The sequence below is a fragment of the Pongo pygmaeus genome, chromosome 7 (genome assembly GCF_028885625.2).
Source record: "Pongo pygmaeus isolate AG05252 chromosome 7, NHGRI_mPonPyg2-v2.0_pri, whole genome shotgun sequence".
Taxonomy (NCBI): Eukaryota; Metazoa; Chordata; class Mammalia; order Primates; family Hominidae; genus Pongo; species Pongo pygmaeus.
In genome coordinates this window covers 78,930,353-78,949,102 of record NC_072380.2, presented here as the reverse complement: position 1 = coordinate 78,949,102, position 18,750 = coordinate 78,930,353, and the positions used below count along the sequence as shown (strand labels likewise).

The following is an 18,750-nucleotide window of genomic DNA, read 5'->3' as shown; positions in this document are numbered from 1 at the left end:
TTGATCTTTGTTAATCCGTCAGGTGAAAAATGGTAAGCAGTTATGGTTTAATATTGCACTTCTTCAACCGTCAGTATGAACTTCTTTTCATATAATTGAAAGCTATTTGTATTTCTTTTTCTGTAACTGCATGTTTTCTCTTTTGTCTATGTTTCTATTGGTTGTTGGTGTTTCTTCCCATTGACTAGTAAGAATACTTTACGTGTTAAGGAAAATTTTACCAGTTTGTTATTTGCTTATAGTAATTTTTATGCAGATATTTCTAAATTTTATGTGGTCAGTGCTCATTTCGGCAGCACATATACTAAAATCTTATGTAGTCGGTCGGGCGTGGTGGCTCATGCCTATAATCCCAGCACTTTGGGAGGCCCAGATAGGCAGACTGCCTAAGGTCAGGAGTTCAAGACCAGCCTGGCCAACATGGTGAAACCCCATCTCTACTAAAAATACAAAAATTAGCCGGGCGTGGTGGTGCACACCTGTAGTCCCGGCTACTTGGGAGGCTGAGGCAGGAGAACAGTTTGAACCCAGGAGGCGGAGGTTTCAGTGAGCCGAGATAGCACCACTACACTCCAGCCTGGGCGACAGAACAAGACTCTGTCTCAATCAATCAATCAATAAATGAAATGAAATTTTATGTAGTCAAATCTACCAACTTTTTTCTCTTATGGCTTCTGGGTCGTGCTTTAAAAAGCATTCTTCACTTAAAGATTATACACAAAAATATTATCTTAGGTCTTGCAAGGGTTACTTTTAGGTTCCCGGAATAGGTGTGACTACAGGTGCGCGCCACCACACCCAGCTAATTTTCACTTTTTGTTGTTGTTGTTGTTGTTAGAGACAGGGTCTTGCCATGTTGCCCAGGCTGGTCTTGAACTCCTGGGCTCAAAAAATCCACCCGCCTCAGCCTCCCAAAGTACTGGGATTACAGGTATGAGCCACTGTGTTCAGCCCATACCTAGGTTTTAATTCTTCAGAGGGTTTGGGAACCAAGGCAATGCATATCAAGGACCTAACACAATGCTGGGTACACAGTGGGCACGCACTAGAAGTTAATTCCTTTTTTCTCCCCTCCACTTGGAAATGTATAACATAAATATGTCCTGGTACTAATATGCACCCTCACTCCAATCTGTCCTTTCCGGACCCCTGTATTTTCATAGTAATCCCTTCCTACCACATCCAATCCCTTAACACTTAACTAGTTTTAACAACCATTAATAAGAGCAATTCATTGATCCAGAAATGAATATTTTCTTTCAGCTTACAGAATTGTTAGAATGATGCCAGCCTCTCCCCAGGTCCAGACCCACCTCTCAGATGTGGCTTCTGAATGACCCACTTGGAGCATGGCCAAGCCACTCCTATCACAGCTCAATACCACATCTACCCCCTTCAGGGCAGGACTATGCCATACTTTTAATTTAGGGATTATTTTCTATGCTAGACTTTTACTTTAAGGATTATTTGGGGGGGAACCTCTAATTTGAAATGTTGGTGAGCCCTCTCCTACCAAGCAGTCAATTTTTGTTTTCACACTTTTCCAAAATTTTATATGTAATAAACAGAAATTCCTAAAGTAGGGACTGAGGCCACAGAACTGTAAACTATTAGCTATGCAGAATAGTCAATATTTCAAAAAGGGAGTCAAAAACCTTAGCAAGTTGTATTCCAAGAGATGCCAAAATGAAAGCAGCAACAAAGTAAGTTTTTCTGAGGATTAAAGTGGAAGCAAGGATCAAAACCTGGGTGCACCTAACATAGAATGGAATGTTAGGATATGCTTCATAGTAACTTAGAGGATTTCAGATGGAGCTTCAATGAAATCCTACCTAAATACGGCTTATTTTGGAGGCACTTGTTTTGTGTTGGTTGTTCTAAAATGGTATAATGAGAAATCTTTCAAAGTATCAAAAACTACTTGTTGATAAGTTTTATGGCAAAAAAAGATGAAAATATAATAATGTACCCATTCATTGTATTAGCGCATTTTAGGTCACTGCTATTATCCTTTCTCTATCAGCTGCTGAGAGAATAAAATTAAGCAACTAATTCTTATTAGGATAAATTAAATATTTAGCAGTATAACCTCAATTTTGTGGGCTAAAAAAAGTGAATCCAGAATGCATTTTACCCACTGTAAACAGAGAAATAAACTGCTTCCAGTCCTTTTTTAATGTAGACTAGTTGGACACATATAATTGAAGTAAATATGCAACCTGTTAGATTTTGAAATAACTCTCACTAACTGCTGGAAACATTCATCATAGAAATACTGAAGCTTAGCATGGTCAATAATCCCACTCTCCCTTTCCCTAGTAACTACCCTATTAAAATATAAAACACTAACCGATTGGAAAATCAACTAATTCATTTTATTCACTGAAAGAGTAAGCATCAAAGACTATTTCTGTCAACTGTTTTTCCCCCACAGATGCAATCATAAGTTATTATGAGGCATCTGTTTTTTTGCCTCACATTACATATTTTAATTCCACAACACTGAATGCCTAATATGCACTAAACATAGAATTATTTAACTCTTCTCTTTATATATTTTATCCCCTTAACTGTAATTTTCTTGAAGACAGAGCCCATGTTCTACTTATTTGTGTTTTCTAACTAAGTTACCAACAAATATTGAATGGAAAAATTCCCAGAGGGAAAAGAATTAAAAAAAGGTATTATTAATTAAATATCTAGTGTGTGCAATGCACTGAGGTGCTTTACAAATGTTACCTAAATTAAACCTCACAGCTCATGTTGTGAAAGAAAAAAAAAGTATAGAGAAGCTTAACTTCTAGTTAATCATAGAAGAGCAGGGATCCAATGCTGGAGCTATCTGAGTCTGAAGTCAATACTGTTTCCATTTCCAATGTTGCTTAGGAGTCCCTAATTCTTCAACATGCTTGATGATATATTTATTTGTATGTAATTAAATTCTGCTAAGATACTTAGTCTAATGAGAAAAATAAAATAATTCTTAAGAGTCTTAGTTTCCTACCACAAACTCTAGAAATTTGGGACGGAAATTATTCCTAATGGAGTCATTCCTGGAAGCACTACATGAAATAAGTCAGTCTACAAATATTATGTATGTAGGTGTAAAATATTACACCTACTAATTAATACCAGCTATGAGCTATGTATAGAAATTAACCTTGAACAAAGCCTGACAGACTATTAAATAATACTTTCCTGATCTCCTTATCTGCTCTAATTTATTAAAAAAGTATTCCTGGCCAGGCACAGTGGCTCACGCGTGTAATCCCAGCACTCTGGGAGGCTGAGGCGGGTGGATCATGAGGTCAAGAGATCGACATCACCTGGCCAACATGGTGAAACCCCATCTCTACTAAAAATACAAAAATTAGCTGGGCATGGTGGTGCATGCCTGTAGTCCCAGCTACTCGGGAGGCTGAGGCAGGATAATCTCCTGAACCAGGGAGGCAGAGGTTGTAGTGAGCCAAGATCGCGCCACTGCACTCCAGCCTGGTGACAGAGCAAGACTCCGTCTCAAAAAAAAAAAAAAAGGATTCCTTAAGTTTTACAGCAACATCAAAAAAGTTAAAAAAACAAAAATTCACCTATGATCTTAAAACTCCAAATCAGTCTTGGTTTATATTCTATTCTAGTCCTTATCCTTATTTTTACTGCTATAATTATAAGTCACAAAAATTGTAATTACCATGTTTTCATGTAATTTTATAAGGATTTTCTAAGTGCTTGCTCATTTTTATATAATTTAACAAGAAAAGACAACAGAGCATAAGGAAACAGAATAATGCTGGAATCATGCATATATTGGAATCCTGGCTCTACTACTTTTCATCCAGCTATGAGACATCTCTGAGCTTCTATTTCCTCATTTATAAAATGTGTAATAAGAAAAACAGTAATAGTAGTAAGCTGGTAGCTTAAAGAGTAAATTATGTATTATAACACATACAAAGTGTATATCCCTATACAAAGGAAACTATCATTAGTTACTAACATCATTACTGGCCTACTGATGATTATTAACAATTTCCCTGTTGTTATATATTTACTGTATTTTCCAAAATTTTCCAACACTGTTAATAGTATAAAGCTCATCTTTAATATGGCTTTTTGCTTTAAACAAATTATCTTTAGGTGAAATGTTTCCATCAAGTAGATTTAACAAGTCTAGCTAACATGAACATTTTTATAATACTATCCTATTGTTTTCCCAAAAAAGTAACAATTTACATTAATATGATTTTATTAATAATGTTTGTCTATACCTGTTTTTTTTTTTTTTTTAATTTTATTTTGAGACAGGGTCTCGCTCTATCACCCAGGCTGGAGTGCAGTGTTGCAATTTCAACTCACTGCAATCTCCACCTCCTGAGTTCAAGTGATTCTCATGCTTCAGCCTCCCTAGTAGTTTGGGAGTGTAAAGGCATGCATCACCACACCCGGATAATTTTTTTTGTATTTTTAGTAGAGACAGGGCTTCGCCACGTTGGCCAGGCTGGTCTTGAACTCCTGGCCTCAAGTGATCCACCCACCTCGGCCTCCCAAAGTGCTGGGAATGATCTGCCCGCCTCAGCCTCCCAAAGTGCTGGGATTACAGGTGTGAGCCACCATGCCTGGCTGACTTGTTGAGTTCATTCTTTTCTTATACATGCTCCAAAGAAACACTTTACAATTACTGTGCTGGAAGATATTTTTATCAACCTAATCTAACTATATAATCTTACTGGTCTCCCTGAAGTTATTAGTTATACTAGACAACCCTGAGTGACATATTTCACAAATATTTAGGTAATGACTCCATTTAATTCAGGTGATTCTGAGATCTAGTTTCAAACTTACAATGAACTGCTATTATGTTTCATGATTTTAGAAAGAAAGATTTGGATATATACTTACCACATTAGGATTAAATGGTGGTGGAATCTTCTTTTGTACAAGGTCAGCCCAGCTGAGTGATTCAAAAAAAGGATGATTCTGAATTTCAAGCTGCAATATTAAAAAAAATTTGTTTTACTAATGCTGAATATATTAAGTATTAACTGCATAATTTTATGAAGCCAAATTATTACTATTTTGCCCCTCAATAACTCTTTTTAGGAACATGTGTATGTTATTTGTGTGGCAAAATGATGTTATTCATCTAAGCAACAGAAAGACTGAAAGAAAGTTACTTAGAATGACCTACTTAAGTTGTATTCTCTTCACAGTCAGTTTCCTCAGTGGTAAAATGGGGATAACCCTTCTGCCCTTAATACTTCAGGGGAAGTATGTTTTAAGGATCAGTGTGAAGTATGGATGTAAAGTGCTATGAAAAGAATAAAGCACTACAGAGGTACAAAGAATTAGTGTTTTTACTGGAGTAGGTGGGTAAAGAAGTTGGACAGAGAGCTTTATACAGTGGAGTATAAATAAAATCAGTCATGAGTTCTACTAATAAAAAAATATCCCACTCAGGGTTGGTATTACCAAACAATGGCACAGTATTGACTCTAGCTTTTTTTCCTTCAAGGTGCCACAGGAGTGTATAAAGTAGGATCCAACCTAATTTGGTGGGTTAAAAAAGACTTCTTAGAGAAAGTGGTATCTCACCAGAGGTCTAAAAAATGAGTAAGAATTAAGCCAGACAAAAGAATGGGGAGAGCATGTTCCAGAAAGGCTCTGAGGTAGCAAAGAGGTTAGTATGGTCAAGAAAATGAGAGTCTAATATGGCTGCAGTGTAGGGAGGGATGGGACTGTCACATAAGGTGAAGCTCAAGAGCTAAACTGGCTGTATCAGGTCTACATGAAACATTTTGGATTTTGCTCTAGGGTCATAAGAAGCCATCAAGGGGATTTAGTTATGAGAATGTCACAACTGGTTTTTCTATTTGTTTGTTTTTTAAAGCATCAGGTTGGTGAGAAATGTTTTTTAAACCACCACCCTGGGCCAGGCGCAGTGGCTCACACCTATAATCCCAGCACTTTGGGAGGCCGAAGTGGGAGGATCACTTGAACCCAGGAGTTCAAACCCAACCTGGGCAATACAATGAGACTCCCATCTCTACAAAACAGTGTGGTGGCACGCACCTGTAATCCAGCTATTTGGGGGCTGAGGTGGGAGGATCACTTGAACCTGGGAAGTTGAGGCTGCAGTGAGCCGTGATCACACCACTGCACTCCAGCGTCGGTGACACAGCAAAACCCTGTCTTGAAAAAAAAAAAAAAATTCCCCCAAAACATCACCCTGGCTACAGGGAGAATTAGATTGAAGAGTCAAGACCAGATAAGGGAAAAATAGCTACCACTGTAACCAGACTAAAGATGACAAAGAGTAGGAAAAGAGTAGTAGCAGTGGGGCTAGAAATGTCTGGATATGGGAAAGATTCAGGCAGCAAAAGGAACAAGACCTGGCTGTTTGTTGAATATGGAAGTAAGGAAGAGAGAAGAATCAAGAATACCTCTCAGATTTCTGGCCTGAATAGCCACATGGACAGTGATGTGCTTTAAAACGAAAGGGAGCACAGGGGGACAATAGCAGCCTCTGAGGTACTCTCAGGAACTCCAAGTGGTGATGTTGAGCAGGCAGATACTATGTAAGTCTAGAGTTTAGAAGAGAGGGCTGAAGAGTACAGAACATATAAATGTGTGAGATGAAAACATATAGATAACTAAAGCCATGGGACCAATTGAGATTGCCCAGGAAGATAGCACATAAGAAAAGAGGGTTTAGGACGACAGGGCACTGCAACACTTGAAGTTTGAAAAGGAGCTTACACAGGAGATAATGGAGAACGGTCCAGAAATACAGAAAGAAAAACCTGAGATGAGACGCATGTCTGCTCTTGCAGAAGCCTAGGGAACAGGAGAGTGTTGCAAGTTTAAATGCTGCTGAGGGTGGCATAAGTTGAGGAAAAGTAGTATCCAGCAATTCTATTGGCTATTTTGTGGTAGACTGAGAAATGAAAGAGCTTGGGAAAGGGAGACTGAACAAAGAAAACTTTCAACAAGTTTGGCTAAGAAGGGAAGAAGATAGGGTAGTACCTCTCAGGAGAGTAAGACTGAGGGTTTTTTTGGGCTTAAGAAGCAACAGATTTGATAACATTTAATTACTGACTGGAAGGAACCAGAAAAAAAAGGGAGCAGTTATTTGTGCAAAACAAACAAACATGGACAGGGTTCCTTACAAATGGACAGGATCCAGTGCACAGGTGGAAACAGATCTTTTCCACTACAATAGGAAGAAGAAAATGACAGGATCCTGCAGGTGTATATAGGTCTGTAGATTTGATAGCAGGAAGCTAAGTTAGCTCCACTCTGATGGTTCTATTTTCCTTACAAAATAGAAAGCAAGATCATCTGTTAAAAGTGAAGAAGAAGAAAAGGAATCTGGGAAGTCTGGAGAGAAGGTGTGAAATAGTTAATACAGAGAGGAGGAGAGTAAGCTACACAGAGAAACAAAGAGTATTACCGGACAGTGGGGAAGCACAGACGAGGTTCACAGTGCTTCCAATATGCCCAGTTTGTTACCTTCTTTAGCACTGTTCAGCAGCCCATGAGATGATAGTTGGATTCATCTAGAGCTGTACTCTCTTGTCAATGAATTCAATAAATGGACCAAGGGAAAAGGAGGTGTGAAATATTAGCAAGACTGTCTGGAACAACGGAAAGGAAGTTGTTGGCAGAGCTACCAGCTGAACTGGGGAGCGGGGGTAGAGCAGTAGCAGCAAAGTCTTTTATTCACAGCTTAAGTTCAAAATTGATAAGCAGCCTCCAAGAATATCTGAGAAAGCAATTTAAAAGTTCACATTCCTCAATATTTTGTGCTTTTACTGACACACTAATATAATGCCAGTAACTACACTACAAATTTAATTACCCTTATTTGAAACAAACATGCAGATTCCCTAATTATCTCAAGGAGGTCTCACCAAATTAAAAAAAAAAAAAAAAAAAGTGACTTAGTGTTCAAGGCAAAAGACATTACCTCATGCAGACAGGAGGTACTTAACAAATTCCTGCTAAAGGAAATTATTTAGACTTTAGATAGTCCCAAACCCTCAACAAAAAGCTTACTAGTTGGTTAGTCTCTGTGTTATTAGTTCATGAAAATGTTAGTATTATTTAGCAATAAAAACAGCAAAACAAAGTTTAGGTAGTGAAAATATGCCACACAACACTTTTTAAAAAGAAGGGGAGGGGAATTTGTAATAAATGAAAATCAAGTAAATAATAGGGTGTGAAAGTGTATGTGGTGGACAGGGCGAAAGTGTATGCAAGAGAAAGTGCTTTAAATACTACATAGTTTTATATAAATACAGGCGAAAACTGTGGAGACAAGTATGCTTTTTTTCCATGTTGCTATTCTCCACATGTTGTATTCATTCCATTAAATACCATATAAAATAAAGCTTTATTTCCAAATTTTAAATAAGCTTAAATAAAGCTGGAGCTAGGAAAGCTGTTACATACAAAGTCTTCCTTGGCACCAAGTCGATTTTGCCTGTCTTTTTCTAGGAGTTCTTCCAGAATGGACCAGGCTGTAAGACTCACTCCTGGCCTCAAACTTAGGGGTTTGTGAAGGATATTGTCATACATTTCAGCAACATCTCGGCAATAAAAAGGAGGCTGGAAAAAAAAGAGCAAAATAAACTTAGTGGTAAACAAATTATGCGAAAATGGGGTTAAAATGGCTTTAATCTTGAGGGAGCAGTCAGTTGAAAAAATGTATGGACCTCTTGGGACATGCAGACACCTGCAGTGTGGCTTCCTGAGGCAAAGAGATTCTAAAACCAAACACATCACAGAGCTTAATAAGTGTTCACTGAATGAATTAGGGCCAGTTTGTTCAATAGCACCTTGTAGACAGCTGTTAAATTATATACAACTTGTAGTAGCACCTGTTTTAGAGAAAACCACCAACCTTATCATAGGCATAATGACAGAATCATTGGAAATAGAAGTTCAAGACAGATCAAACATTAATTTCAGACTTGGGAATAAACTCACTAAAACAAAGGGATTTCTAGTAGAGATGGAGGCCTGAAGATAATGTTTCTTAGGTACTTATGACAGAGATAATATTATGACTGTACTTTGCAGAATTAAAAATGCCACTGCAACAGCCAAAAGACTTGGGGTATAGCTTCAACACAAGCATTAGCTAGTTAATCATCTAATTATAAAGGTTAAAAGTAAAAATAAAGGCCAGGCATGCTGGCTCACGCCTGTAATCCCAGCACTTTGGGGGGCTGAGGTGGGCAGATCGCTTGAGGCCAGGAGTTCAAGACCAGCCTGGGCAACATGGTGAAACCGTCTCTACTGAAAATATAAAAAACCAGCTGGGCATGGTGGTGTACGCCAGTAGTCCCATCTACTCAGGAGACTGAGGCATGAGAATTGGTTAAACCCAGGAGGCGGAGGATGCAGTGAGCTGAGATTGCGCCACTGCATTCCAGCCTGGGCAACAGAACGAGATCCCATCTCAAATAAATAAAGTAACAACTTTTGAGAAAAAAAATGAGCTGTACAGGTTTCTGTACTCTGGGAATAAGAGGAAAGAAGATTATCATGCTACTCAGGTTCTATCTGCAAGGTTGTAATATGTAACCTACAAAACTACTTCCTTTTGAATTAATGTATTCAGAGCACCAGAAACATTTTTCCAAAGAGGGAATTACCATGTAAAATGTTACCGTTCTTTTAAAAAAAAAAAAAAAAAAAACACCCAATTTATTCACCAGAGGACTGGTCCCTAATATTTTACCCTTGTGGGTTTGTTTTTGCCTTTTAAATATTAGTCACTAGTATTTTTATAAAATAAGATGAATCTGACTTAAAACATTAAAATGACATTTTTTTCTTTTCAGTCTCTTTGTGAAAATTAGAAAAGTAATATATGCTTGTTGTAACAAATCTAAACAATACAGAAGTTTACAAAATAAAAAGTGAGGCCAGGCACAGTGGCTCACACTGGAAATCGCAGCACTTTGGGAGGCTGAGGTGGGCAGATCACTAGAGCTCAGGAGTTTGAGACCAGCCTGGGCAACATGGCAACACCCTGTCTCTACTAAAAATATAAATAAATAAATAAATAAATAAATAAGCAAGCAAGCAAGATAGGTGGGGTGGTGCATGCCTGTAGTCCAAGCTACTCAGCAGGCTGAGGTGGGAGAAGCATCAGAGCCTGGGAAGTCAAGGTTGCAGTGAGTCGTGATCATTCTACTACACTCCAGCCTGAGCAGCACAGTGAGACTCTGTCTCAAAAAAAGTAAAAATAAAAATTAAAGTATACATAATTTTTAAAGTTAAGGGAGTTTTATAAGCTTGCTACTTTTCCTTTCCTTTGTGTAGGAAAGAAAAAGCTTATCTTTTAAAATATAACTTTTGTTTTTTGTTTTTTTTTTGAGACAGAGTCTCGCTTTGTTGCCCATGGTGGAGCACAGTGGCATGATCTCCACTCACTGCAACCTCCGCCTCCCGGGTTCAAGTGATTCTCCTGACTCAGCCTCCCAAGTATCTGGGATTACAGGGGCACGCCACTGTGCCAGGCTAATTTTTGTATTTTTAGTAGAGACGAGGTTTTGCCACGTTGGACAGGCTGGTCTTGAACTCCTGACCTAAGGTGATCTGCCTGCCTTGGCCTCCCAAAGTGCTGGGATTACAGGCGTGAGCCACTGTGGCTGGCCAAAATAAAACTTCATTTTAAAACAATCAATAAAAGTTTGATTAATAAAATGTATGTTTCAAATATTCTCTTTTGAATCAACTGCATTTTATGTGCAATGATATATTTTCAAAGTCCTCTAAATAAATTTGAAGGATTCTGAAATATCAAGATGGCAAATAAATAGTGCTTAAAGGGAAATCAGGTATAAAGTGGTTTTCCAATGTTCTAAGTCAGCAGCATAACCAGAAAACTAGATCTTTTAACATGTAGGTCACAGTCAAGGGCAAAGAAGAGATGGTGTTGGCTTTCACAGGAATCTATCATTCGAAACTAGCAAGATAAAACAAACGCTCCAAAATGTACTTCATGTGCTGAATTTCACTGTAAGCGCCACAGTTTTCAATAAAAAGCAAATAGACACCCAGCTCAGGTCTTGGCTGACAGTGGCATTTAACATCAACAGTAGCAGCAGCCTCAGGGATTTGCACATGGTTCCCAGCATGAAGCTGCTGGACACTTAAGGGACCACAAAGAGAGTCTAGAAACTATTCTAAACATGTCTAAAAGCCTACAGAAAAACATACATGTACTCTTATAAAGCTACTTGAGCTAACTAAAATGCCTACGCTGTTTGCTTTGGGTTGGAATAATATTAACTCAATGTAGTGAAAAAACTTTATTCTCGTTAATCAGAAACTCTGGCCAGCCTACGTGTCTTTCACTAAATAAGAACTGGGCAAACTGACTGCAAAAACATCACTTTTTTCAAGAAAATTTTTAAGACATGGTGTTTTCAGGGATGGGAACAGAGTGATCTCCAATGATGGGAAAAGCTGAGCACCTATGTATTAATTAAATCTATTAAACAAAATAAAAGGCAAAAACCAAAAGATCTTCTGAAATACAGTAATTTATTGATAAATGCAAAATCTTTTTTTGTCCATTATCTTAAAATTAGAGTGATATTTGAGTAAACTGAATGGAAGCAGATAATTTTAATATTACAACCAGGTGTCTATTTCTACAAATGCCAGGGGGGTAAGAACATCTGAAGTAGTTATTAGAATAACAGAGAAACAATTATATTAATTTAAAAAAACTAGTAACAAAATTAAAAGGGTTTTTTTTTTTTTTTTTTTCTGAGACAGAGTCTCCCTCTGTCACCCAGGCTGGAGTACAGTGGTGCAATCTTGGCTCACTGCAAACTCTGCCTCCTGGGTTCAAGCGATTCTTGGGCCTCCACCTCCCAAGCAGCTGGGACTACAGTATGCACCACCACACCCAGATAATTTTTTGTATTTTTAGTAGAGATGGGATTTCACCATGTTGTGTAGGCTGGTCTCGAACTCCTGGCCTCAAGTGATCCGCCTGCCTCGGCCTCCCAAAGTGCTGGGATTGCAGGCGTGAGCCACCATGCCCCAGCCTCTTTTTGTCCTTATTCCTAATATGGTTTTGGGTTTATTTAACCAGGCTATTACTGCTCTGTTAGTGTTATCTAAGTGTCCAGGAGATTCTTAAGGTGGGAGAGACAGACAGACAATCAAATCAATGATAATACATTGGAATAATGAGGTATAGAAATACATACCAATCCATACAGCATTTCATACAGAACAGCCCCAAGGCACCACCAATCTACAGTATTGTCATAGGGCTGTTTTCTAATTACTTCAGGTGCAAGATACTATAGAAAACAATAAAATATTAGAGCAAGTCAGTAAACAAATCAAGACAAAATTTATAAATAATTGAGAAATTTAACAAATTTTAGTTGTTGCTATCATACTGAAACCAAATTATCTAGATTTCCAGTGGGTTGGATATTCTCATTCTACACCAGTGGTTCTTAGGTAATGTCAACTAGAACACTTCAAAATACATGTATTCTGCATTTCTCCTTGGAAACTGTGATACAGTCAAAATAAATAAAAGAGTATTGGAAAGGTAGAATCTATAATTCCCAATAGGTGACGTAGGTATTTGTGGGGAAGGTCTTTCAAAGATTATTTTAGAAGTTCATTTGGTCATTATTCATGTTTTCCCCTTAAATAATTTTTTTGTTATTTTGAGACAGGATCTTTCTCTGTCGCCCAAGCTGGAATGCAGTGGCACAATCACAGCTCACTGCAGCCTCGACTTCCTGGGCTCAGGTGATATTCCTACTTCAGCCTCCTGAGGAGCTGGGACTACAGGCATGTGCCACCACACCTGGCTAGTTTTTCGTACTTTTCATAGAGACGGGGGTTTAGCCATGTTGCCCAGGCTGGTCTGGAACTTCTGGGCTCAAGCAATCTGCCCACTTTGGTCTCCCAAAGTGCTGGGATTACTGGCATGAGCCACGGCACCCGGCAAGAATACTTAATGTAGCAATTATAATCCTTTTTTTTTTCTTTTCAGTAAAAAAGAAAGAATTGCATTCTCATTTGAGAATTATAACAGCAATTCTCTAATATATTATTTAGAAAACTTATATAAGTTGTAGATGTCTATTTACATTTTAATTTGTAGGAAATTTAGACTCATCACAACTTAAAACATCTAAGACAGTGAACTTGAATTTTACATTCCAAAATATATTACCTCTTCCCATATGAAATACATGTAAGAAAATAATTTCCTCTTAAGCTTTTTTATGTGAGCTAAAGAAATGGCAAAATATTGGGAGGCCAAGGCAGGCAGATCACAAGGTCAGGAGATCAAGACCATCCTGGCTAACATGGTGAAACCCCGTCTCTACCAAAAATACAAAAAATTAGCTGGGCGTGGTGGCGGGCGCCTGTAGTCCCAGCTACTTGGGAGGCTGAGGCAGGAGAATGGCATGAACCTGGGAGGCAGGGCTTGCAGTGAGCCGAGATCGCGCCACTGCACTCCAGCCTGGATGACAAAGCAAGACTCCATCTCAAAAAAAAAAAGAAAAAAAAAAAAGGCAAAATATTTTAACTGTGAAATTAATATACAATAACAAAGAATGTTTCTTCATACATAAACCAAAACACAATGGTTATAAATATATACAAGCACTAGGGTTAGACAGAAAAAAGAAGGAAAAACCCATTTCAAGGTAAGTATTTATTACTTAGAGATACTTTTAGTTAAGTTTCTGAACTCAATTAGAAGCCATTTTCTCACACATTTTCAACATTGTATTTGCAAGTACTCCACGATAAAGATGAAATATTACATGGTACCTAAAATCATTATAAATACCTTGAAATTTGGACAGTTTAAAATAAACTAAACTTGTCTATGTGTGTGAAGTATGAATAATAAAGCTTTTACATGATTTGTAAGGATCATTACTATTGTCACAAATAGATACTTTTTTTGCTAGCTAACATGATTAGAAAATGGGATGTTCTGGTAAATAAATTCTGATTTGTGATTTGTTTTTCCATATCCACTGCTTTATTTTCTTCTAGTAAGTAAACACTTAATTTTGTTACAAAATATTTCAAGCATGTAAAAAAACAAGAGAAACCAATAAACTGCAACTGAGATATAGTCAAGTGTTAATATTTTGCCATATTTGCTATAGCTCATTTTTTAAAAGAAAAACAGCTTTATTAAAATAATCACATATCACACAATTCACCCATTTAAAGTGTGTGATTCAATGTTGTTAACACAGTCACAGAAATAACACTTTCATCACTGATTTGTGATTTTTAAAGGATTAGAAATATAATTTTCTACAATATTTACCTTAGAAGAAAACAAAAACAAAAAAATATATAATTAAATGCATAAAGAAGTCTAAGGTAAACTTCTAACATTGAAAACAAATAAACATAATTTATATTTGTTGGATTATTCAAAAGGGTCTTGCAGTATCTAACAATCACAATTAAAAATACCCAACTATCAAGGCATGATTATCAGATATTTCCAGCTTGCTGGAAGCTGAAATGAGTTTTTATTCTACTTTTCTTATTTTAAATTTATATATGCAATCTGTAATTCATATTTGCATTTTATACATGATTATATAAATGACAATGAGATATATTTCTTACCTCTGGCGTCCCACAAAATGTGGTAGTGGTGTCAGAAATAGCAATTCCTTCTTTACAAAGCCCAAAATCTGTTAAGACAACATGTCCCTGACAAATACAGGGGCAGTGAGATAAAACAATGCATAAATATGAATTGACAATTTTTCAGTAAGTTTTTTTTTTTTGAAACAGAGTCTTACTCTGTCGCCCAGGCTGGAGTGCAGTGGTGTGATCTCGGCTCACTGCAACCTCTGCCTCCTGGGTTCAAGCGATTCTCATGCCTCAGTCTCCTGAGTAGCTGGGACCACAGGCGCGTGCCACCTGGCTAATTTTTGCATTTTTAGTAGAGATGGTGTTGCGCCATGTTGCCCAGGCGTGCCACCTCAAGTGATCCACCCACCTTGGCCTCCCAAAGTGCTGGGATTACAGGCGTGAGTCACCACACCCGGCCAATAAATTAACAATTTTTAAACTCCTTTTATTTTGACATAATTATAGATCCACATGAAATTGCAAAATAGTATACAGACGAAATTGTCATTGGTACAATACTATTAACCAGACTGTCAACCTTATTCAGTTTTCACTTTTTACATGCATGCTTTGTGTGTGTTGTAGCTCTACGCAATACAGATGTATAGATTCGTGTAACAACCACCAAAGGAACTTCCCTAATGCTACCCCTTTATCTTTGCACTCTCTATCCTCTTGGACCCTGTCAACCACTATTCTCCATCCCTACAGTTTTGTCATTTTGAGAATGTTATATAAATAAAATAACGCAGTACAGAATCTCTGAGACTTTTTTTGCACTAAGCATAAAAGCAACAACAAAAATTGAGAACTAGTAGATTTTTAAAAGAGAATACTTACTACTGAATCCAAAAGAATATTTTCTGGTTTCAAGTCTCTATCAAATTAAAAGGAAAGAAAAGCAAAACTGAATACAAACCGAAATAAAATATTGTTATACACAATTTTTACAAGTATATTTTAAAATTGTACCTGTATACTATTTTGATGGAGTGTAAGTAACCCAATGCACTAGCAATTTCAGCAGCGTAAAACCTAGCTCTGTGCTCAGGAAAGGACCGTTCTCTTTGTAAGTGGAAAAAAAGCTGTCAAATTGGTTGTGGGGGTGGGGGGAGAGAGAATGTTAGGATCATTCACACATAGCATTAAACAAATATATTCGGTAAATACAAAGGTAGGAATTGTTCTTTGTTACTTTGAATGTGAGCTAAAAATGTAACAAGGCACAGAACTGTGACTCCCCTTCATCCATGTCCCCACCTAACAATCATTCTCTCTCTTCAACCACATGTCTTTGTTTACACTTGCTAATGTCACTCATCTCCCATTTACTACTCAATGCAAAAATGTCCTCACCCTTCCAGGCAACTTCTGGAAAAGATTATCGATGAAGATCAATGATCTTGATATGGCCATGTAATTATCTTACAGGGCCTTTCTGGACTATGTTTTCCATTTGAAAAAAACAAACACTATTCAGAGATTAAAAACTAGAGCCCAGCAGAGCAAATATAACCCATATGAATATATATATACATCCATACATATAATTCACTTGAGCCAAATACTGTTTTTCAAAAAATCTGAATTAGTTGATAACATTAAAAACTGGGAATTTGGGGGTAAAAATTCACGGTTTTAGTTTCTTTTTTAAAAAAAGGTAAGCTCTGGACCATTAGGCCTACACTTCACAGCAGCAGTAACCGGCTGCAGCTAAACAGCAGTTGAACTTTCTAGTTCATTTCTTATACTTCCTAATTTTTAGTTTATTTCTTATAACCTGGCCTTTAACTAAGGTTACTGCCTGGGGGAAGTTTCCACTGGGTCCCTTGGCTTCTAAGACAAAAATCTCTCCTTGAGTCTTGGTGAATTCCATCTCTGCTCCTTTCTGGCCTCAGAAAATGCAGGGAGGACAGGGTTTCTGTCCTTGGTCCACGTGTTATTTTTTCTCCAAATACCCTTCCCAGGTAACTTTATCCATTCTGTTGGTTTTAACCACCACCTCAATGTTGATGTCTCTTATGTGGACATTAGCCAACGATTTTGACTCAGGAAATCGGAAGCTGAGGCTCAGAGAGGCTTGCTCATCTGCCAAGTGTCATAAAACTTATTTGTTTTTATTCTACTTTGCTCTAAAAAAGATATGAAGTAGTATACAAAGCTAAGTATTCATATGTCAAAGTTAAAATTTCTAAGTATGAACACTAGGGGAAAATAAGAGTAATAATGTATGGAAACCACACTCCTATCCTTTCTCCTCATCTTTAACCCTTGTCTACCTATTACCCACTCAACTTCTCCTCCACCCACCCTGGCATTCTATTGTATTTTATTCTCCTTTTTTCATTATCTTGCATCTTTCAGGTGACAAGCCTACCTCTTTCAATCTTTGTCAGTGAGCAGTCACTGTACAAAAAGGTCTCAGAAGCAAAGCCCTAAAACAGCACGAAGAAACCACACATAAAGCAGGGAGCTCGCAGTGGGATCTCACCTGCACTTAGATGCTTGACATGAACATTTCAAAGACACAAGGTGGCACTTAAGAATGGGCTCTGCAGTCAAGATATCTAGGTTAAATCCAGGGTCTGACACTTACTAGAACACTGTAACACTGAGACAGTTATTTAACCTCTCTGAAACTCAATTTTCTTATTTATAAATAAGAAAATTTCAGCCAGGTACGGTCGCTCACGCCTGTAATCCCAGCACTTTGGGAGGCTGAGGCGGGTGGATCATGAGGTCAGGAGTTTGAGACCATCCTGGCCAACATGGCAAAATCCCGTCTCTACCAAAAATACAAAAATTAGCTGGGCGTCATGGCACGTGCCTGTAATCCCAGCTACTCGAGAGGCTGAGGCAGGAGAATCGCTTGAACCAGGGAGTTGGAGGTTGCAGTGAGCTGAGATTGAACCACTGCACTCCAGCCTGGTGACAGAGAGAGACTCCGTGTCAATAAATAAATAAATAAATAAATAAGAAAGAAAGAAAATTTCATGGCATTTAATATTAATGCCATGGCAAATTAAATGGGCATAATAGTGTTTTCTGAAAGAGTTGTGATTTACTGACATAATGCATGTAAAATAATTGCAAAGTGCCAAGCCTCAATAAATTCTCTTTATCTGTCAGCACTCAGGCACACACAAAATTAAACGACAACCTTCAAGGTGAAAACAATGTGGGGTCACCTGTATCAATGAATCAGGATGCCTGAAAGATGGATAATCTTGCCTCTACACTGAAGAGTCTTAAGGGATTTTTTTTTTTTTTTTTTTTTGGACACAGGGTCTTGTTCTGTCACCCAGGCTGGAGTACAGTTGTGTGATCATGGCTCATTGCAGCCGCGACCTCCTGGGCTCAAACAATCCTCCCACCTCAGCCTCCTGAGTAGCTGGGACTACGGAGGCATGTCACCATGCCCAGCTAATTTTTGTTATTTTTTTTGTAGAGATGGGGTTTCGCCATGTTGCCCAGGCTGGTCTTGAACTCCTGGGCTCAAGTGATCCAGCCATATCGGCCTCCCAAATTGCCGGGATCATAGGTGTTGAGCCACCACACCTGGCCTTAAGGGACTTTTGTGACAGATGCAGAAAGGTGAATAATCATTCTTGTTACAATCTTCCCCCAAAATGATCTAGGTGTGTCTGACCATCTTTTGGTTTTGCAGAATATTATCTAGTTTTCCTTACAGTTCCTTTATTCTACAGTTAAATGCTGAAATAGTCATTTTCTGCTCTGAGATTGGGGAATGAAAGATCCCTTTGTAAAGATATGACAATATCTATTAGTTAAAAAAAATTTTTAGACATTCACAGGTCAAAGACCAAACAAATTAGTAAGGAGTGAGGGTTGAGAGGTCAGCTGCCTAGATCCTGGAATCAGGCTGCCTCAGTTCAATCCCTGCCTCTGATACTAACCACATTACTTCTACAAGCTACCTAGCTTCTCTGTGCCTCAGTCAGTCTTATTATAGATTGTTGTGAAGGTAAAATTATATGTACAAAGAGCCAGAGTGATGGATACTAAGTAACACTCAATGGAAGTTAGTTATTATTGTAATTATTATAATAGCAGCATTTC

The 18,750-nt window shown here is 37.9% G+C and overlaps 1 protein-coding gene across 12 annotated transcripts in view; it reads right to left on the bottom strand.

Moving 5' to 3' along the window:
* SGK3 (serum/glucocorticoid regulated kinase family member 3) overlaps positions 1-18,750 on the bottom strand; it is a 152,004-nt gene that overhangs the window by 6,196 nt on the left and 127,058 nt on the right. For all 12 annotated transcript variants that reach the window (XM_054497566.2, XM_054497570.2, XM_063668826.1 and 9 more), the window contains 6 exons: positions 15,643-15,755; positions 15,511-15,547; positions 14,659-14,745; positions 12,234-12,329; positions 8,449-8,604; positions 4,897-4,986 (listed from right to left, as the gene is read on the bottom strand). In XM_054497566.2, the coding sequence (XP_054353541.1) occupies positions 4,897-4,986; positions 8,449-8,604; positions 12,234-12,329; positions 14,659-14,745; positions 15,511-15,547; positions 15,643-15,755 (579 nt within the window). The remainder of the gene's footprint in view (positions 1-4,896; positions 4,987-8,448; positions 8,605-12,233; positions 12,330-14,658; positions 14,746-15,510; positions 15,548-15,642; positions 15,756-18,750) is intronic.